Source organism: Papilio machaon, chromosome 12 (genome assembly GCF_912999745.1).
Source record: "Papilio machaon chromosome 12, ilPapMach1.1, whole genome shotgun sequence".
In the NCBI taxonomy this organism is placed as follows: domain Eukaryota; kingdom Metazoa; phylum Arthropoda; class Insecta; order Lepidoptera; family Papilionidae; genus Papilio; species Papilio machaon.
The window spans coordinates 4620859-4643680 of record NC_059997.1 but is presented as its reverse complement, the minus strand read 5'-3'; the positions used below and the strand labels follow the sequence as shown (position 1 = coordinate 4643680).

The 22822-nt window shown below is 32.8% G+C and overlaps 2 protein-coding genes across 4 annotated transcripts in view; one reads left to right on the top strand and one right to left on the bottom strand.

The window, feature by feature from the left end:
• Positions 1-1511: 1511 nt before the first annotated feature.
• LOC106719165 (probable prefoldin subunit 4) lies at positions 1512-3437 on the bottom strand. Its single transcript, XM_014513433.2, has 3 exons — positions 3234-3437; positions 2939-3160; positions 1512-1823 (listed from the first exon to the last, which is right to left on the bottom strand). Exons 1-3 carry the CDS (start codon positions 3264-3266, stop codon positions 1671-1673), a joined length of 408 nt encoding a protein of 135 aa, XP_014368919.1. The 5' UTR covers positions 3267-3437; the 3' UTR covers positions 1512-1670.
• Positions 3438-5110: 1673 nt separating this feature from the next.
• Positions 5111-22822, top strand: part of LOC106719195 (RNA-binding protein 33) — a 34847-nt gene continuing 17135 nt past the window's right edge. For 2 of the 3 annotated variants that reach the window (XM_045680198.1, XM_014513469.2), the window contains exons 1-6: positions 5112-5302; positions 9552-9764; positions 18594-18761; positions 20980-21155; positions 21599-21742; positions 22562-22775. In XM_045680198.1, the coding sequence (XP_045536154.1) occupies positions 5207-5302; positions 9552-9764; positions 18594-18761; positions 20980-21155; positions 21599-21742; positions 22562-22775 (1011 nt within the window). In that variant the 5' untranslated portion in view covers positions 5112-5206. Of the gene's footprint in view, positions 5303-9551; positions 9765-18593; positions 18762-20979; positions 21156-21598; positions 21743-22561; positions 22776-22822 lie in introns of all 3 variants that reach the window. The other variant, XM_045680199.1, reaches the window with a different exon arrangement.

The following is a 22822-nucleotide window of genomic DNA, read 5'->3' as shown; positions in this document are numbered from 1 at the left end:
TGCACACATGTCATAGACATGAAAAAATTGTTTATAATTGTTAGAAAGATTTTAATTCTATAGTTTTTTTTTAATTCTTCTGTTGAATTTAATGGTGTTACAATTAGTCAGTGTCATAAGTTATTTGCCATGATGTGTAATTGGCCTAATTTAATATTGTGCATATTATTTCTTATCAGTTAAGATAATTTTTTTGTTGCCATGAAATATAATTGAGATGGTTACCAAATTGATATGTCTAGAATTAATTTTGTATACTATGTATGGTTTAGTTTATTATTGTAACAACATTGAAATAGATTTTTCTGTTTTTAAAATACTGACTCCATATTTACTATGGTATTTTAGAATTGTAAGAGAAAATGTAACAAACTAAAAGGTAATTTAGACATTTATTATGCAGAAATGTCCGATATTGGTGTTGGAACATCTTTGTTACTTCTAATATCTTTCTATGAATAATATTTGAGTGATGCAGTTGATAATATGATGATTTAAGTTATAAATACTATTATTTTAGATAAATATCCACATTTTTTGACAAATTTTATAACCTTGATTAAGTATGCAACACATCTGCAATTGCGGATGTCTATGGGCAGCGATTGCTTCGCTATTTCGGCGAATTCAGGTAGCCGTTTGCCACTTTATCCTGCCATATGTATATAAAGTTTGCCTTTTTACCACAGATAATGATTACAATAATTTCCTCTGTTTTCTGGTGTGAGATTGTTCTATGTAACAATTTATATAATTGTGTTATTTTATATATAAGTCAAAAAATATACTAAACAGTAAGCCTTGATTACATACTTAGTATCATTCTTGATATGTAAAATGTATATAACCTTTGCTTAAAATGTATAATAAGGTAAGGTTGCATATAATTAAAAAAAATAGTAAAAAGCTAAAATTAATATATTTCAAATTGTCATCATTATTTTGACTTTATAAATAATTTAAAAATATGCAAATTATATTACTTAATATAGTTTTTAGTATTATTAGAAATAATACGATCTCTAGTACAATTTATTTATTTTTAGAACAATGATAAAAGTGCAGTATTATTTGTCTACGTAGATAAGTGACATAACATTTAGTGCAATCATAGTAAATAATATTGGCATGAAAAGAAAACTTATCATTATAATGTTTACATGACCAATAAATCATTAAGAAACGGGACAGATTGTTATAAACTTTTGTATTGTTGCACAAACTATAATTACATTTCCGTAATAAGTTTTACAAAGGTTTAATATCAATATTCTGATTTGGAAAAGCTATTTTAATGCAATTAAATGTGTTAGGAATATATGGATAATTCACAAGCGTAAAATTAATTCTTCATAATGTTTTAATGGTCTAATCAAAATTTGCTGTATATACTAAGATTGAATTGTTTATATTTATTGAAACAGTATTTATATGTATAAATTAGAAATTTATTTTGGTTAATTGTTTACTGTTCCTGCTAATTATGTGATAAATATATAGTTATATTGCAAATGTGCTTTAATTTTCCACAATTTATAACTAAACGCCATATTTAGTGAAATTGATAAATGCTAACTTTCATAAAATAATTAAATTAATTTCTTTATTAGAAAGTTAAGCTTGATTATAGAATATAAACAGTAAAAGCTAAAAAAATTTTTTACAGTAATCTACTCCTCTTCATTTTCCAAATTGATGTGACTTCCAAACTTCCCATACAAGTGAAGTTTCAATTCTCCCATCTGTGCCTTCAGCTCTTCATATTTTGCATCCAATTCTTTTATTTCATCTTGTTTTTTAGATTTTGTCACCTCCAATGATTTCTGAAAAATATGTTTATACAATTTATCAGATGAGTCCTAATGTAACCATCCCAAATCCCGATTTACACTTTAACAAGTACAGTAGCAAGCAAACTTGCGCTCACGGTGAGTTAAGTTGCTATTTTCATTTGAACAACAAAAGTCTGTTAAGTTGAATAGAACATGATCCTATTTTCCTTTTTCAAGAGCAACATGTCAAAGAAAATGTAGTTCCCAAAGAACATATCCTGCCTACTCATATAAGATGCACCAATTATAGTTGTAATGAGTATTCAACAGTATAGTTTAGTTTTACTACACAGACTACACAAAAAGAGAGATGAAACTTCTAGACAGCTTAGTTATTATTTCACTTTCATAGTAATATTTAATTAGTTTTACAGATGTGGATCTTGCAATAATATTTGTTGGGTGTAGGGTTGCCAGGTCGCCAAACCTACTAGCCAGACGGACCAGCCAGTTTGGCCGGACATTTGGGTAGAAAGGTCGGACACCCTATATTATTTAGGATTTTGTCTCTGTGTTAATATGTACACTCTCGTTTGGGAAATGTAAAAAGCCTCACAAAAGCCAGAAAACCGTTTATTTTGGCAGGACAGGCAATCAAAAAGCCTACCAATGTCCAGCTTTATCCGGACGCCTGGCAACACTAGTTAGGTGCATGAAAGGGCCTGGTCAACCAATGCAATACCATGACCATACAGAAAACAAGAGTGAAGTAGAAGCAATTCCACGCTTTGTCTGACGAGTGTGTTGCCGGAGGCCTAATTTTAGTGCATGTTCCCACTGTTTTCATATAAGGTAAGGATAGGAAGGGGAAGTGGATTTGATGAGGAGAGATGCACAGGAAGAGGATATATCCTATTTCTGTGCATCCCCTCCTCTGTTGATTAAAGGTAGGCAACGCATCTGGAATTGTGGATATCTATGGGCAGCTGTTGCCTGCTTGTTTGCCACTTTATGATATAAAAAAATAATAATTAAGTTCTGGAAAATTTCTGAGTTATCTTTTAAAACAAACTTCTTAATAATTACGTGGCTTTGTATTTAACATTTCGAGAAAAAGGTTTAGGTTATATCCACAACATGGGTTTTTCAATGTAAAATTTACTTACTAAGGTATCCTCTAAGCTCTGGCATATGAACACCTCGCCAATAAGGTATGGAATTTTCTCCGTGTCGTCAGCCAAACTTAATTCCTCTACCGCCTCGTCCAGATTTTTCAAATCATTTTGCTTCATTTTGAGCTCTTGCTTTATGTCATCAACTTTAGCATTAAGTCTTGCAAATTTATTTATTTTCTGTTGATCTTCAAATGATATATGAACATCGGAATCCTAAATAAAGGATAAGTTAGGGTAATTTATACTGAAACGAACAGGAATTCTATTTTGGGAATAATCTACTTACCGGTTGAAAAGTGCCTTTTCCAGAACTGGTCATTTTAATGTTCAGTATTAGCGCTAGATTTTTTAATATCGCAAAATGATTTTAAATCCCTTTAATGTATATCCGTTTTAAGTTAAACAATATAACATATGAATAAAACGAATACAACCCACAGTCCGAAAATCGAAATAACAAAGTTTGACAGTTTGATGTTCGTGTTTGACGTGTTTGTGTTGTGGCATAATATATCGTATTTAACTTTTAGCCAAGCTTGAATGCAAATTTTTGGCCTTTAATTCAAAATTCAACTTCATTTAAATAATTAAATATATTTAATTAATAATGTAACTTAATTGTTAATTTGTTTAAATTTCAAGATCGTGAGTACTGTCCATGTTCATCCCAAAGAGTGTGTGACTACTTTGTACTAACTACTTAACTTCGTAGTTCGTGAATTATCCTTGTAGTTTTGGAAACAACCGAATGTTTGATATAAATGCTTTTTTCAGTCATGAATTCAGTGAAAAATAATTATCTATACCCTATGTCTTTCGAAATTAAATTTTATCCTGTAAAGCATTGGATGTTGATGAGGTAATTGATGTCTTAGATAGCAAAAAATAAAAAACTATTTTTTGTGATGAAAAACTTACAACGACAAGACTTTCTTAGTAGAAAAAATGAATAATTACAAGTTATATGTACAAAAAACTGGCATTCAACCCCGGGGCTGGTGATGCAGAAACATTGGGATTTTTATTCCTACCTAGGTGAGCTCTGTAAAGGAAGAAATTTTTCCCTTAAAGGCCTAAAGTTTATATAGAACAAGGCTATTCCTTCAAAAGAACTACTTGAAAATTGACAAACAAAACAAATAATTACTACAAGGGTCAGGTCTTTTTAAATGAATAAAGGTCTAAATTTAAGGGGTGAAAGTTTAATTTAAACTCCACGCGGACGAAGTCACGGGAAAAGCTAGTAATTATATAAGAACCATAATATTGCAAGAATAATGACTATAGGGTCATTATTCTCAGACGATAACGCAATCAGATTTCTTTTTTTTAGCAGGGAAAGTTAATAAAAAAGAGCATTTTACATAAAGAGCACGGCCAAATGGCTGCAATTGCGCGACAGTGGTAATCGATTGATTTCGCTAACTGCGCAGCCGCGGTCATAGCTGTTTGTTATACCTCAATCTGTATCAACAGTCACTACTACAAAAAGTAAATCTAATACCTTATCCGTAGAGGATGGTAGAGATATTTTACAATGAATAACGCCTACTGAAGTCGTAGATTGTTGAGAAGCACTATATAATCATTGCTATTTTTTTTTCAAGTTTAACGAAATATTCAAAGTTCGAGTTCAAATATTGAGTTATGGCATTTTAACAGAGAATATAAAAGAATACAGAAGTTTAGATTGCTTTGAGAAAGTAGGTTATTAAAGTCCAACAGTAATGCACTGCTGTCGATATATCGTTTGAGCTTTTTGGGGTAGAAATCTATGAATGGATAATTTTTTATTCTTAAAGCTCAACTAGATATAATCATTTATTCTGATAATTACTGTTTAGATAGATGGACATAGGAGAAGCTTATTGCAGACGCATTATGTTTAAAACTTTCATGAGTCAATCATTATAAATAAACAAAGAATTAACATAGAAGACTACGAAGTCGAAAAAAAAAACGACAAATTAATACGTATTTCTTTAGGTCATTAAAGAGAATGAAGGACAAGCCTAGCTCATGTGGTACTAAGGTCTTAAATGATCGTTTTGTAGTACATACGTGTATAAGGTTGGCCGATGTTCTAGCATCAGCAAGCGAACAATACTTCATACAATCACCATCTCCTTGTGACGACCCCACCACTCGTTGACGCCGTTCACTCGCTCGCCTTCGTTTCGACGCACTCCTGTTTTGAACGTCAGTCGATACGCGCGTACTATACAAACTAATTTTTTTTTTTCGTGAGATTCAGCCGTGATGGAGAAGGAGCACCAGCCGGATTCAATGGCGACGATCACCATGAAGCCGGAATATCCACCCTCGGAAGTGTACAGCGCTTCTGAACCACCACCGGTATAGTCAATATTAATTCACTACTTATGGACTTATGTCATCTGTTTATTCGTTTTTTTTTTAACTGAAATTGGGTATTTCAAGTTAAGGTTGATTTTTTTAGTAAATAAGTGTAAAATAAGATTTCTATTAAAATATTGCTTTGCTTATAGGATTATTGTAAATTATTTGGAGGAAAAAATGTAAAACGGTGTCATGTGATAGTTTTAATCTACAACAGTAAAGATAGATGACGGGTTAGTTAATAAATAATGCCGGTTAGTGAGTGAGGTTGCGGGAAAGCGCCTTTCTCTCTGGCCGCGGCCGGTGCCGGCGCCGCCGGGTGCCGGTGACGCATACGACGCGCCCGCGCCGCCTGTTTGTAAACTATGGCTTTAGTTTATATACATACGTAATTTCCCTTTATAAATGCTTACAAAACTTTTTTTTTTAAGTCATAAAAGCTTACTTTAGCCCAGTTGGATATTTAATATTTACTTTAAGTATAATTATTGGTAAATGAAAACAAAAATTGAAAGTTGGATTAAAGGAGGTTTCTTTTTATTCATTAATCTGTTGGAATTTTGTGCAATTTCTGAGAACCGACAAGCGATCTCCATAAGATATGTGTTAGTAAATGTGAAATTTCATTGTTCTATTGTAGTTGTCCATTTATTGTTATAATCGAGCATCTATTATATAATTAGAGGTAGTCACGATATAAGAGTAACGGTGCAAAAAATGAAAATTTAATGGATAAAGTTTTTTCATTGTGCTCTGACACTCGTAGAATTGGTGCTTACTAATGCGTTGAATTCTTTTCTATTTAAATAATCTATTCAATATGTTATTTCCAAGTAATAACATTACCACTAAAATGAATATGTTTGCAATTTAAAAAAAAAAACAATAATTATTGTGCCTTAATACGAGTTGCATGATAATCTGTATTCTGCGATTTTATTTCCTCCGGTGTTTTTTTTCCGTCAACAGAAGGAAAAACCCGGCATTGTAATAAACGTCGCAACAGAGTGAAATCTTTATAGGTAGCGACCAGTCGCCGCGGTGGACATAACAATGGCGTTTGCGTCATATCCTACCACTTTTAGTGACTTCATAAAAACTTATTGTTTACAAAGACATTTATAATGTTCAAAATCTACTTTAAACATTCAGACAGTTGTCTCTGGATAGATTTGCATACTGAAATAAAACGCAAAACATAATGTGCAGGCATAAAACGACAACTAGAATTTAACAGACTTATTAACAGACTCTAAAAAATTAGATTTAACAAGCACATAAATAATATACATCTAATCTAATCTGAATATAATAAATATGTATACGGATTACCAGTCCATGCAAATTGTATGGATATTTATTTTTGTTGCTTAGTTCACCAAACGACTAGAGTTTTTTATGGTTCTGAGCTACATAATTAAGCCAAATAAAGTTTTATGTAAGAGAAGCAAGCATAAATCTCTGACTTCTGAAATTCTTGAACGTTTTAGAACTATTTGTGGAATCTGTCTATAATAGTATTATTAAAAATACGTTTGATATTGTTTTAAGAATAGGGTGTACTTGGTTCTTAAAAGTGAGCAACTTGCCTCAGCTGTTGTAGGTCATAAAGCGTCTAAGCTCGCTTATTTGGCCTTTTTATCATGTACAACAAGCCTTGGTATTTTTCAATAATATCACGTACTCATGAAGTTGTGTCATTTCTATTTGTTTTCACACAATGCTATTTATTGTAAGAGACTAAAACGATTTTTTTCTTTGTCTTTTTGAGTTATGTTCGATGATAATAATATAAAGTGATGATGCAAAGAGTTGCGATGCATTTTTATCAACATTACAATACGATGTGACCACGTTTTCCCTGCTCTTGCTCATCGTCATTTATTTATTCCTGCCCGTGTTGATTTTATCAATAAGTCAACGTGCATAATTCGAAATAGGAACACGTTTTTTTTATTTATAACATTTTATTTTGTTTCCAGCTAGATACCTAGTATTTTAAAACTGTACTACAAATGGTTTCCGATCATTCGAGGACTTTGAAACTAAGTTTAAAATTAACTTGCTTTACTTCGTAATTTTATCATATGAAAAGATTTACTTGTTATTGATGATTACTTATTAAGTTATTTATCATTAAATCTATGTTCGTTAACGTAAAGTTGTAAGTTGGTAAAGTTTTGATAACTTCGAACCAAAAAAATCGTTTTAAATATACCGGTAAACTTGAGCATTTGATTTTCTTTTTATTGACTAGGTGACCGTTAGAGTGGTTCCACAAGCGAGAACTTCCGTACCGCGTGGGCTTCTTTAAACATTAGTCCCAGTAATGTTAATACGCACATTACGTCATGTCATCTTGTAGCACAAGGAATAATCCTTATTTCTGTTGTGTTGGATAACGTTATTCTATGACCTTAACATTATAAAGGAACAAAAATCAAATACATAGGTACTATTTATGTTTATTACACTTTATGTTTTCTAGAAATATTAGATATGGATAAGTGACACTTTAAATTATAGATAGCTAATATTAAGGGCCTTGTAATTAAAGAAAAACTGAATTCTGCACATATTTTAGAATACAAAAACTTAATTGTAAGCTTTGTTTACAACGTTAGGTTATTGATTTAAAACATTGTATGGCTTAGTTTTGTTCGCATTAGCATGAACATTTGTTGGAGCGAAAGCCTATAAGACACGAGCTTTCTATTGTGATGTCCCAGTAGCGTTCTTATTAGAAAGTTAATGTATTTATTATTAAATAATTAACGTCTCCAACTTCTTAAACAAGTCGATAACTTGGACTAAAATTATACTCTCACAATAGTGTCTAGTCTTCCCCTTAGAAAATTAAAACAGAAGATAAAACGGCCACTTTTGTGTCACTTTACCTCGGGCCATAATAAATATTGTAGTTTACACTTTTGTATATTTTTTCAAAATTTCATAGTGTTTTCCAAGATAAAACAACAATATGTCGCTATGTTTTATGTAGCGTAGTAATACATGGTCCAAAAATGTAGCTCGCTTCCACATTAGACAAGAGATTGCATAGTGAAGGAATGAGAAAAGATTTGCATTTGTATGATTGGATTCTACATAATTCTCTATAATGCTTAAATTATTTAACGTCGGACAAGTGCCACAGTGTTACATAAATGATTTTGATTGTTGCACCGCCGGCACCATCTTTCCGGTGAAAGTTCTTTTAAGATTGCATTCGAAAATCGACGAAATCTTTCGCGAGCATGACGATGTCAATTTGTGCCTTCGTATTTTGTTTTTCCATTATACCGTACACGTCGTAGTTGATTCTTTGATCCGTGTCTAAATATAATTTCCACAATACGGACGTAATCAAATCCGGAAATCAAATGAGAAATACTTTGTTAGAAAAGAAATAAGCCTGAAGATAATTTTCGGGACGCAATAATATCGGAAACTAATAACCTAATTAATCTTTTTTATGTATTTGAAACAAAGGTCACCTTGATGTTGATTTATAAAACGAGATTAAGTATCATGGCGTTAGGACAAGAGTTCGAGAATCGATTTGTACTTTTACGCCAAATAAATTATCATCCTACATCAAACAAACAATATTATATTTAACCGCATGTGTCATGGAATTTTCCATTTCTATAACATCTAAGTTATGTGAATTTTGCTTTTGCTAGCGTTTATTTTTTAAATACATATTAGTTTGTTAAATATATGCAACTTCAAGTGTATACTGAGATGTATTCTCAGTTGTCCAAGGCCGGTGTGCCAAGTACGGCGATGTGGGTTTGATTCAAACAGATCCGCTCGTGTGGCTATAAAGTGAACGTTACTGTGTACGATGCCAAGCACTGTACGGCCCTCCAATACTAATGTTCAAACCATTTGCATTTGATGTACAAGTACACATTATACCATACCATAGGTACCATGTTTTATAAAGGATTATCTCGATTTATAAAAAGGGACAATACTGTTTATGAACGATTGACCAACATGCCGATATGAATATGGTATGAAATAGTGTCTTGTTCCTTTCCTTGTGAGTATTAATCAAGGCCACAAGGTACAGAAACTACTTACTGTAGAAACAAGTATGTTATATTTTCATTGAATATGTTGTTAATTTGTCGATATTGTTAAATAATTTAAGTGGCCACTTTTTTATAAAATTTGATCTTGATTTGGAACCGTGTTTCAGTAAATCCGAATGTTTTTAAATGATTTTGTTTCTTTATAGGCGTATCGCCAAAGGGTGTCATCATCGGTACAAATAGCCAGGATCGCGGCGGTGACGATAATCGCGTCGTCCTTCATTCTTGGCTCGTTCATCTTAGCTTCGAGCTGGGTGGCCGCGCGCGCCTCCTGCCACCAGCTTGAGCAGCTGGACGCCATGCTGGATAAGGAACTGGCGCTGGAAGGAAGAAGCTACGGGAATGATGGACTCGTTGCGGTAAGTACTTAACTTTCAGCACAACTATTATAGCGCAATCTAAATTTTATGGCAAAAGTAGATATTTTGTCTAAATAGTTTCCATACGACTTACTTTTCCCACTTCATATAAGACTTCTACTTCTTACCTACTTCATCTTTTTAATATGAGAGTTGGGGTATTCAAAAAGAATGCCCAGATATTATTACTTGTAGATTGTCGATATTGATTTGTATAGCAACATTTGTACATTTTAACTCTCCCCTGCTGAAATTTACCATTTCTCTTTAAATTACATTGTTACTTTTTTATTAGAAACTTTTATAATTATAGCTTTTAGAAAGTCAAATAAAATAACAATTTACGTGTTAATTAAAATTCGATTAAGCAAAAAGAGATAAAAAAACTGAATCCTTAAGTTATGAGATTAATATATTTAAAAGCTAGTAAAAGTTTGAAGTTTAAAAAGTATTGTATATTTATACAGCTCACTGGAAAATATATTTATGAACTTTAATGTAAATAAAATTGAAAGTATTTTTATATGAGTGGTAAATAAGAATGTATAAATTTACGTAAGTTGGCCTAACTATATACGTACATCTTGTCACTCGTTTACGTTCAAAGGAAATTTGAAATATAAATGGTAATAATTTAAAAGGTGATAAGTATCAAAACGTGTTTGTACCACATAGTTTGTTGACCTTAAATTTTAGGTAACTATGAGTACGCATTTGATATTCAGAGTAAGTCGTCTTCGTGGGAATATATTTGTTATGTGCCTCGAATTATAAACCATCAAAATGACCCATAACGTTGACCTACTGTAATTGCTTGGTAATGCATTTTTATTCCTTAACCAAACACGTATGGTGACATTTTCAAGACTTTAAAGAAATAACGTAATTCGCCTATTGTGTTATAAAAGTATACAAAAGCGATTATTTCTTTATTCTTTTGTCAATTTTAATAATTTAACTAACTCATTTAATTATGAAATCACTGAATTACTATGTTATGTTCTATTCAATAGGCACATAGCAATATTTTTATAAAATCAATGGCCATGTTATCTTTAAAATGAGTCATGACCTAGAATATTTTATAAACCAAAACTATAAGAATAGTGTGGTTTTTTAAGAATTTTGTATCATAACTTGAAACTTTAACATTACTGAAATAAATATATGCGAGAATATGCGACCTATTAAATAGGGGTTAAATATATACAACCAGCACTTTTATAAAGTTTTGTATACTATTGTAGTTCTTATGTTGACGGTGTCTTCTAATGTCCAAGTTTAGTTCCTTCTATGAATAGAAATAGTTGTGGTTATTTGTAGTTATAATTAGTTGTTTATTATTTTTATTCTACATCTGTTTATCCGGTGTGTTATGTAATAGTTGCGGTCGTGTTTATATTTGTGAGATTTTTAGTTGGAATTTTAAAGTAGTATCAGGTCGTGTTGCGAGACACTCGACCCGTTCACCTTGAATCTTCACGAATGTTGTGCAAGCGCAGACTCTTTTGATGCTAGCTAGTATAACTGTAGGAAAATTAGAAGGTTACATTAATTATTGCATTTGTTACGTAGTTTGCCTTTGGTAGTAGTTACACTGTTCATTGATCTGTAAGCAATACTATTCTACAATTATCAATGTAATGCAAAGTTTAGTATGAATGAAACGATGGTAATTTGTTGTTGCAATAAATTAATAGCAATCCTATTGAACAGGGATATGAAAATCTTATGCTGAAGTACTTAGGGCTATGTACTAGGAATGATTTACTAAACATGAAAGTTACATTGGAAATAAACACAAGATTGAGTAATCCTTGAAATAAAAATTATTAAAACGAAATAAAATTAAGTTGAAGTATGAGAAAGAATGGGATAAAGGTAAAAATAGTTATGTAATTGTGCTTTTACATTAAAAGGAAAAATCGTGAATGCATAATCTATATTTTCAGATTTCTATAATGTTAGCTGTAATACTCTTCTAGTCTGTTTCTATATTAGGCTTTCTTTTGACTGAGGGTTTAGGTACTTATATAAACTAGACATATTACATAATTTATTTATACATATTGAAGTGTGAAACTGTCACGCATATGTTATGTTATGTAACAAGACGCGTCTATTATTTGTTATTGAGTAACATGTTACACAGCCTTTGTAGTACATCTTCAGTTGTATTTCTAATCTTCTCTCCGCATTATCTGTTTGCACTTTCACTGCTTATTGATGCTCGTAATCAGTTTTTATTGACGTTAACAGTTCTGAAATTTATTTTGAAATCTCTCTTTGCTGAATTTATGTAAAGTAAATTAAATTGGTTTTGCAGTTTCGCCTTTTTATAGTATATATTATCGTCTTTTTGTAGTAAAGTTCTTGTTTTTGTATATCGTCTTTTTCCTATATATTTCTAATTCCTATCACAATCAGTAACAATTTTCATATAGTATAGTTCAACAGGGGCTTACACTTCACTTGATACTTTTCGATTTGCAATAAAATCTTTGAAGCACAACGGAACGAAGCGATTAAGTTGCGACAACAGTTTCACAATCACAACCGACCCTTGCGGATGTCTTTAGTCGCAGATTACATAAGACAATGTAGAAAAAACTGTTTTTTTTTTCTCAGCCAAGACGCTAAGCGACAATTTAGCTGTATATCCATGTGCAATGTTGTTTGCATTTCGTAACACATAAAGCTTGCATTTGATTAAAAAAAACGTTAGATATAAATCTATTGAAATTTATTAAATAAATAAAACTATTCTCTAAATCGTGTCAAGCAATAATAATGCATAATTGAGCCAGATTTATAGAACGATTCACTAACACTGCGCTTAACGATTTTTAAAGGAATGTTGCTTTAATTGATGTTCTCAATTAATGACCAGCAGTTATTTAAAGTGATATCTTCCTCACTTTCTAGGAGAACGTTAATGTTTCATCTAATAAACAAACGCTATATTGGAAACGCATCGCTTTGGCCGGCTGTCCCGTTGAGATGCATCCGCGACCCGGGGTCAATGACCGAGTCCGCAACTTTCCCCACACTAACACGCACACATACAGTTTCGCCAACTCTACCGCTATTGGTAAGCCTTGGGGCGCTTTTAAGTCGCTGGTTCTAAACATCGAACTATGACACGAATTTTACTATATACTCTATAGAGTTTATTTGAACGTTGAAATATAGAAATTTAAAAGAATATCAAAATACTCTCTCCATCTCACATTTAACTTTCAATTTGAGGAAATGTTATACACAATTTAATATTGTTATAAAAAAGAATGCTCTATCTCTGACATTTAAATCGGTGAAATGTGAAAGAGCACTAACAAAGGGCCTAAATCTTTTGATGGTTTCAAGCAATAGAAAGTAATTTAAAGAGTCTTTGTTGTTTAATGTACATTATTAAGTTGTAAGCGTGAACGAGTTAACTTTACGATCAGGTCTAGACTTTAAGTACTGTTTTACTTAGGTAATAACAATGTTAGTGCTAGAACCGCGTGTTAATTTCAATTAAGTTTTATAGGGCTTAGTTAAGTTCCCTAAAGTTAAAGTACCTTAAAACCAGTAGTACCAGATTTCTTTTTGTATTTACATTTACTTAAGTTCTCGAAACGGGTATTACTTTAGGTGTCGATTACACGATTGACTTTTTTGGTTTGGTTTTTCATTGTTTTGTTCCGAGGCACGTCGTGGCCATATAATATATGAAGTTCAAACGTGGGCGACTTTTTGTAAATTCGTCAGCGTCATGTCCGTTTTAAGTACACAGTTGAGGACAGAACTTATTAGTTTAGACATTTTAATGGTTGAATTAGTACGTTACGTTAGTAATAGCTACAAAATATGAGGTCTATGGTCATGGTCTATGTTTAATCATTGTGAGCTAATAAGCACTCATCGTTATCTTCAATGGTCTTATCCTATTCACGTGGGGTCGGCGCACAAGGTTTTATAAACCTTAATATTTTGGCTTCATTTTTTACGGCTAGCCGCCTGCCTGTTGCCAGCCCTACCTGGGAAGAGTAATGTCTAATAATGCAGATCGTTTTATAAAAAAATACAATAACATGGTGAATGCAAGACACATTCCAAAATTTACTAAGCACAGTGTTATCCTGGTATAACAAGATAGTAAGTAGCCGACATTTAAACAAGTTTTTTTCCTTTTATACGTGTTTGTCATTCAAAATCCTAGGTACTTATTCAATGTTCGGTTCGGTAAGTTGTCTTTGTTGATTGGAACATGAATAACGTCTGTAATTGGCAACTGTTTTCTATTCAATTCACATTCGCTTTATGGAACTATGTTAAAATGCATACCATTATAGCGATAATGCGTACATAACTCATAATATTTAACGTATGTATTGAAATATAAACATTTAAGATGCATACGTTGACGATTCGCACCTCGTGACCAATTGTGTTTTAAATTAACACATTATACTTCTGCTAATAATACCTTGCTCTGAGTTTTAACAGCCGGATCTCTACAATTGTGATATTAGTGTACTAGTAACGTAATAGAATTTAAAGAGATTTGCTGTCAAAAAGTAAGCAACAAAAGAGAGACGTAAAATATCAAATCTCTTCAATATTCAGTAAATTGAATTACAAGCAATAAAAGAATTCAAACTATTGGCAGCGCCTTTAACTACGTATAATATTAAAAGAGTACTAATAACAAGAATATTCTTGGCATGTAGTTATGTCTAGTATTTAGTGTATAGTCTATCGACAAAGAATTATCTTATAATATTTGCTTCAAAGTACATAATTATTCTCTTCAAGGCATTAATTTCACGTCTTCATTTCCAAAACACGATACCTTAGTTTAATAACTTTCAACATTTGATTTGATATCCTCTTCTGAATAAAGTTTTGAAGGTTGTTGTGAAACAAAATATTCTGAAACAACGATTATAAAGCGGATATGTTTCACTATATATTTTTCTGGTTACTTAATAATAATTAAACTAAATTGTTTAAACTTTCATGAGACATCATAATAAATTAATTATAGAACTCCCTTGTGATTGTCCTATGACGGTACCGACTAGTTTGGGTCCGTCGGAATTTAATAATTAAACTTTTAATACATCGTCATATATCTTGATCATCATTTGTCACCCATGTGGGGTCGGAACACAAGGTTTATAAACCTTACAGTTTTGCCTTAAGTTTTTACATCCGGCCTCCTGCCTGTCGCCAACCCTACTTGGGATCTTCATCGTCATAATCTTGATATTTTTATCAAAATATCACAGTCAAAACTTAAAATTCGAAACAACATTTCAAAGGAAGTTGTCACTAGCACAGAGATTAGGTCCACGTTTGTGTGTTTTGTTAGATATAATAAATTCAATCATAGTTTAAATATAAACAACTTATATGTTGAAGAATTTATTATTCGTTATTTATTTAGAATTCGTTATTTTTTTTAATAATTTATGTAAAACTCCTATCAACAAGGTTTGATTTGTTTATGCAGATACAATTGAAGGTTTAAATTTGTAATTTTCTATAGTTTTTGCTTAGTTCACATCACGTGCGCATAACTACTGTTATGCTTGGGGAAAACGGAAATGGGTTATTTTACGCGTATGCGCAACAAAATGATTCTTCTGCACATCCGACAACCCGCGCGTACAGACACGCTATTGGATAATTATTAATCTCGTGTAATATTTAATCTGTGAACCTTACACTTAACTATTACCTGTATACAACTGAAAAAAAATATCAAGGTGTCACGTCATTGTGACAGCGCAGGCGCGAAGGTTGCTCAAGCGACTTAATCGAAATGAAAACATTAAGTTGGTTTTATTAATATAGGAACCATCTAGAAATGCTTGGTATAATTTTATATGAATAATATTGTCTTAATTTGATGCTTGGTTTGAATTTATGTGACGTAATTGATAAACGTTTTATTTGGAGCATAACCGTTTCTAAGATTACACAAGAGTTTGTTGGTGGGTCGTTGTGTTTTGTTTTATTAAAATATTTTTTTTAGTATTCGCACTTTTAACTATTTGTTTTAATTCATATATTTGTTCGAAATCATATGACTTAGCCCAACCCTGCTTACATTAGCAAATATATAAATTTACAATTAAAATGAATTGTTACAAAGGTTAATTTCCATGTTGGCTCATTATATGACCTAGAGTTTACATACTTTTAATTTACAGTTTTTTTTTGCAATTCGAACGTATTACTTTTTAAATTTTAATATATGTAGCAAAACTTCTTACTCTTCTTTGAATTTACATATTAAAAAATCATATAGTATTTTACAAAAAAATTACAAAAAGTTATTGGTCAGTTTAAGAAAATCATTTAAGCAAATTCAAGCGACGGAAAAGAACATAACTAATAAAGGAAAATTAAGAATAACAAAATCGTATTATAACCAAACCTACTTAAGTATTGTATAGGTACTTACAGTTTACAACTTTAGTTTTCCTTAATTCTCCTTGTGAAAATCAAGATGCAGCATTACGTTGGTAGAAATCGATATATCAAGTCCTAGAATTGTAAACGCATTTGAAAGTTACATAGAATTTCTTGGCTAGTCAGTAATTCATACTGAGAAGTCTATGTGAACGAAGACATGGAAAATAGATGATGTGAACGATAGAGTTATACTAAATCTAAACGCAATTGATCACAAAACTGAACCTATTAATGCTATTTGAAATAAGAGACATATTATTCAAGCAGTGGTCAAAGTAATCATAATATTTTATCATACGTAACAAAATTAGATGTTAGTGCACAATTCTCTAATAGAGGCGCTGTGTAATTTCCCCAGTATTGTGCTATTCTAACTTTATGAAATAATTTTACTTAACAATAAATTATGAACGTTGTCCATAATAAACGTAACTAATGTGGTGTCGGCACCGTTTAAAGATACTATTTTTAAATCGGGCTGTAGGTAGTTTCCTTGTTATCACGCAATGTTCGACTTTAGAGGTAATAACGGCAATGATCGTTTCGTAAATGATGTAAAAAGTGTTGTTGTGGTGGGTGTAGTGGCGGCGCACAATGCGACAATTGTGAGGCGACGTGGCGACTGGCGAGGCTACGTAATCGTCGGTGTTTTCTATCCAAACGGCGCTCGCGAACATTCCCCGCTCGGCTGACCGCCGTTACTTGACACCGCTTCACGTCTGTTTTGCATTTGAACCGTCTCACATTTAAATCAACTATAAACCATCAGGTAGCGGTATGATAAAATCACCGACTGACAGCTATATATATATATTTAATAATTTTAGTGCTACCCAATCACCCTGCGAATTCACTTTAGTCCTTCAAAATCATAGTCGTACCTAAAGGGTTAACTTAAATTTTCATACTTCTAATGAAACCCTCTCAATATGTCGAGTGTTGCTCCTAAACAATTTATAACTTGTTACGTTCAGTCAAAAGCAGACATCAGTTTCATAAAACTAATTTACCTTTTGATTAAATGTTTCCATATTTTATATCAATAAAACTAGTAGTAATTTTTTAACACTAAGAAGTATTTTATGTTAGTTATAAAGAACGTTCCTTTGTTATTATAAGAATATTAATATGCCTTTGAAGATCAATCTGTTTCAAAAGATCGCCATGCGAAAACTCAAGAAGCTTTTAAGAAACACGAGAAGTTAAGATGCGTTTGTAACCATATAGTTTGAAGTCATGATAAAGGAATAAATATCTTTTAGACGACTTGTTAGGAATGTCTAAATAGATGCGGTTACGAAAATAATGCTTTGATTTTTAACCGATTGACAACCAATTGAGGTCATAAGCAATGGTTGTTAGTTTTACAATATTTTAGATTAGTAGAACGAATATTCGTTAGTGAAGTTTTTCATTATATTGAATATGTGAATAGAGAAATAAATAATATAAATAAAATAAAGTCAATTCCTTAAAAAAAAACGTTTACTTATTTATTTTATTGTTTTATACATGGAACTAGTGAAGTTCAAGCAATATTTATTCCATATTGTTCCAGGTGTTATTAAAAATTCGTAAACGTTAAATTCGTTGATCGTAATACATATAAATGTCTTAATTGCGCGCAATTGCAATTAACCTTGCAACTGTCATAAATGAATGTTTTTTCAAGTTGCAAACATTGTTCCGTGTGAGAACTGCAACTGACTTGGACAATGATGAACAGTAATCCGCATGTTTGTGCCTGCAAATATACCGTTTAAATGTCTCTAATGTTACGTAAGCTAATGCATGCAGCCGCCATTTTGCGATGAGTTAGCTCGTGTCATCTTTTACTCACAAAATGAACGTTTTGAATAGACGGTTTTTATGTGCTATTAAATGTTGTAACGTATTCTCTAACTATGATTAAAACCTTAACTTAAAGGTCCTTGGTTTAATTCGGATTCATCTTCCATTTTCAACAACTTCTTTTTTATTTTCTACTATTCTAGCCTATTATTCTTCTAACAAATCTCCTTTATAGATGGACGTTCCTGGTTTATTCTTCTTCAAGGTTTTATTAAACAATTTTTAAGGATTTTTACCATCAGTTAAATGTCATTAGTTCCTTATAAAGTTATTAACACGTCTCATGTCATGACTACACCACTATTGAATACAAAAGGATTATTTTATTGAAATATTACCAAACAATTATTGTAAGATTCTATTGCAGATTTAATTTTGTATAGTAGGTATTTAATAGATGATAAATATGAGAAATCTAAACTAAGGAACTGCTTTATTTAACACTAATCTGATTGCAACTCCTACTGTACTGTAATTTTTATAAATGTATGAATATTTTATTGTTTATAGGATGAGCCGTTACCGATAGCGAATGCGCACGCGCTGCACGCAGACCCGCCGCAGGCTTCCAGCCTGCATTCGAGCTCGCAGCCTGCGCCGGCACCGCAATCTGACAGTCATATCAAGGAAGACCCCTTGAATCATGCCGAGTCGAAGATCGACGAAGACAAATTACAGGTAACAAGATGTTTGATATATCACAAGATGCAATTTTTTTTTTGTTTGTTTGATTTGGTTGGAATTCCCGTTAGTACCTGGTGTTTTGATAAATGAGCTTGGCATGATACACATATACTCGTTGATCAAATGAATGTTATCTTGGAAACTTATTACACTTGATGATAATGTAATGAGGCTAATAATTTCATATTTCGAATGACGCTGAATGTAGATATAAAGACCATTGATACTGAGAAAAATCACGAGAAAGTAAGTAGTATTTTTAACACATCACAATCAGAGATAATTTCGTTTACATTTCCGACAGCTAAAGGTCATCGTGTCGATCTGAACTAAGAGAAAGTGAGCAGATATAGCATTTCTCATTATTCAACACTTTAGAGAAGCCTCAAGGCGATTATCTTGTCTGACATGACCTGAACTGTTGACATTTCATTTAATGCATACATTCATTAAATATTCTTACAATGTTTTGATTTACGTCTATATTTTATGATACCATCCGTATTTATCTGAAGACTTTGTTCTACTCCAGATGGCCAGAAAACGTCTGTAAAGAATAAAGTAATTTACAGACGAAAGTATTATTAGTCAAATATAATTAGTTCCTTATAAGGTTATTATAAACAAAAGAATAATTTTACAAAAATGTTTTTAGTATAGCAGGACCGCAGTCGTTAAAGTGTTAAAAGTGTAAACAAATTCACTTCTAGGTTACGATAGCGGTTAACAGGCGGTATGCAGGAGGTATGCAGGAGGTATGCAGGAGAGCGTGACTAATATTGTTTTCGCAAAACACAAGTGACACAGATTTTTTTTAATTTTTAGATTCTCTCTCTGAAATTGATTTCAAAAAAAGATAATTTGGTTTGCGATACGCTGAAATCGTTTGTCTGTTAAAGACTTGCAGTTAGTTATTAAACAATAATTTTAACTATTCGTTTCGATGTGACATGCGAAAAGACAATGAGGTAGTAAGTGATTAGCATGCGGTTTGCTCATTTTCTGATTGAATCGAGAGCGTGGAATTACAAATGCCGGTGTTGTCGCGTTGCGTAATGTGCATTGTACAATTTAAATGAGCGGGTGTAAAGTGCACGCGATGGTGCGTGGCCTATGCAACTAATGACGTCACAGCTTTCACTAGCCCCTGCCCCCTCCGCCTCTGCACGCCCCCGCACGTCCTCGTGCTTGAGAAAGCGTACATCTCTCGAGATAATCTTCATGATTGTCCCAACATGATCGAGATAAATCGCCAGTCGTCACGTTTAAAGTAGACTATTAACTTCATCATTTCCGTCATTTGATAAAGAACTAAATATATATTTTTAAACTCTTTAGATTACCTACATAGTCATACATAGTCATCAAGGTAGTACTTAATATGTTAACTGCTTGATCTTTGTAAGAAGAAGAGGTATAAAATCTACTTGGTGGTCGATTATTAATAAAATTGCTTGCATTGATATAATCTCAAAAGGGAAAATGAGTGATGAGTTATCTGTCCTCTCCGAATACTGGATTTATTTACAAACGGGAGGCGGTGGAACAATAGCGCGCGGCGCATTGTCTTGCGCAGGATGTCCGTGCGCATTGTGGCGGGTAAACAGCACAGAACGGGACATTCGACTATACGCCACCTCATTTATTAACCGCTAAATACCGCTTAATTCACGGATTTTGTAAAATCAGGCTAAAAACGGAACGCAACGCATTTGCAGTTCCTGCGGTGTTGTGGATGTCCATGGGCGGCAGATCACTTATCAGTAGGCGACCCGCTGCTGGTTTGCTCTTTAATCATTTAAACGAGTTAATTACAGCTATTTTACCAGCAACTTGTCTGTTATTATTCAGTCTCGCCATTCTTTTCTTACCTACATTCGTTTTTATCATACCATTTGATGTTTTACAACTACCAAAATAATAGCTCGATGAACGAGTATAGGAAATGCTCGTTTTGCTTCTTCCTTCAATAACGGAAAGTACTTCGCCCACGTTAATCCACAATTACGGAGATAATCATTCTCGAATGAATCGAGTTTTGTATTGCATGCATTTCCTGGCCCAAACTTCTGATGTGCTTAATCCTAAGACTTTTTGTAGTAGGATAATTAATCTGACAGCATTTAAAATCAGTAAAACTCACGTTCCTAAAATTTGTCACACAGTTTGGATGAAGGTACTAAGCGTGTTAATATGAGTATTATAATTGCAGAAAATCGACGATGACAACGTTAAACATGACGGAGTGAACTCCAGTAGCGACGAAAGCTCCGAGTCCGACGGCTCCGAAGAGGAGGACGAGCTGGACGCCATCAGGCCCATGTTCAAGCTGCCCATACAGTTCGACCTTGACGAACTCGCGGGAGCCTTCCTCGCCAACAACCAAAAGTAAGTTCTACAGTATTAATTATCGCTTCAAAGTACGCTCATGAAGATAGGTCAATAAAAAGTAGGAAAGAGTATCTTCACTTTATATATTTAATGAAAAATTGTAATTGAATCTACCTTGTGAGTCAGCTACTTGTGACTACTGTACGTAGTGACAAGCGAACTTGTATAATATGAATTACCCGTACAAGGAATAGAGGAGGTCGTACGCTGACGGCGATTCTTTTAATAGGCGCCCTCGTATTTATTTATGTTTTATGTAAAGTAAAATAACAAAGGATGTCTCTTTTAAAAAAAATAGTTTGTAAGTTTTTTTTTTTAACTGTATAATTGTTATTGAGTTGTCATCAGCACATACACGTCAATTCTGAGGGGCCTTCAGAGGTTTCTTGACCATTTGATTATTTTTAATTGAGTATACTTATTTTTGTAATTGTTTACAGGGGCCGTATGAACTGTGTAGTAGAGAGGCGTCAAGAGGAGCCTTTGGAGAGACGGTTCCCCTTCAACATCCTGGGCGCGTTCGCTCCCCGCAGCGCACACTCGGAACGCGTCGCTATCATCTGCCACGGAGGAGATGAACCGAGGTAAATAAAATTAATGGATAAGCTGATAGCATTCCTATCGACTTCTAAGCTAAGCTATGATTTGAGTATGTGACAATCAAAAATTTGAAATTAACAAGACTAGACTAGAAGACAAGTGATTTTGTTTAGTGTAGTGGTTTTTTTACTTTTAGATGTATTTATTGTTTTTTTTTTTTTATTTTGTTACATTCCTGTTGTTAAGTTCGAAATTCAAAATTATATTACCAATAATGAACCTAAAAATAAATTAAGGTAGTTTACGTGCATCTTCACTCACGAAACGTTCACTATGAAAACTCACTGTTAGTAGACTTATTCCAATTATTTCTCCACCAAAGTGTCACTTTATTTTTATGTTCTTGTTTTTACCTTAAAATTTAAGCTTTCGAGAAATTAATGTATCAAGAGATAAAAGATATAAAAAAATGTCAACGAAATGAGTTCTTTTTAATGTCGAAGTCAAATGAGTAAGCAGCTTTGGAATCTTTTTACTTTCAAATTTTCTTTGATGTAGTCCGAAATTCGAAGTAAATCTTTTCAATGTTTTTATGAATATCGTCTCCATTTTTAAGAAATTCTGTATAAATATTACCTTTCTATAATTTTGTTCCGCTTTGAAGACGAATATTTTAAAAGATTCGATATATTTTCTAAAGTAATATGTAATAATGAGTCAGTTTAATCAATTTCATACCGAATTAGTGTATATTTATAGAACTCATCAGATGGGCTGTGATCAAGAACTAGTCTAAAGTAAACAATATTTTCTTTGTAACATGTTTACGTATGCCAGTGTTTAACATAGACTGATTGTTGCAGACAAATGGCTGTGTTCCCTGAGCCGCAATCCCAAGTGTTCGCGTTCCCGCTGGCCGGCCCCGTGAGGCTTCCGATCAGACCGCAGCCTCAGCCGCAACCGCAGCCCCAACCTCAACCGCAGCCGCAGCCCGAGCGCGTGTCCATGCCGGCACCGGAGCCCCGCATGTCACCCTTCCCGCCCATGGGACACCGCCCCTCGCCTTACCCACTACCGGTAAGTCTATCATCATTTCGCCAAAAAATCTGATAAAAGTATTGATT

What these genes read in the sequence shown, in the direction of transcription:
- LOC106719165 (XM_014513433.2), bottom strand. Translation starts at nt 3,266, where the DNA reads ATGACCAGTTCTGGAAAAGGCACTTTTCAACCG. An exon ending in GAAAAGGCACTTTTCAACCG is followed by an intron (nt 3,161 to 3,233) that starts GTAAGTAGATTA and finishes TCCTTTATTTAG; the next exon opens with GATTCCGATGTTCATATATC. An exon ending in AGAGCTTAGAGGATACCTTA is followed by an intron (nt 1,824 to 2,938) that starts GTAAGTAAATTT and finishes CATATTTTTCAG; the next exon opens with AAATCATTGGAGGTGACAAA.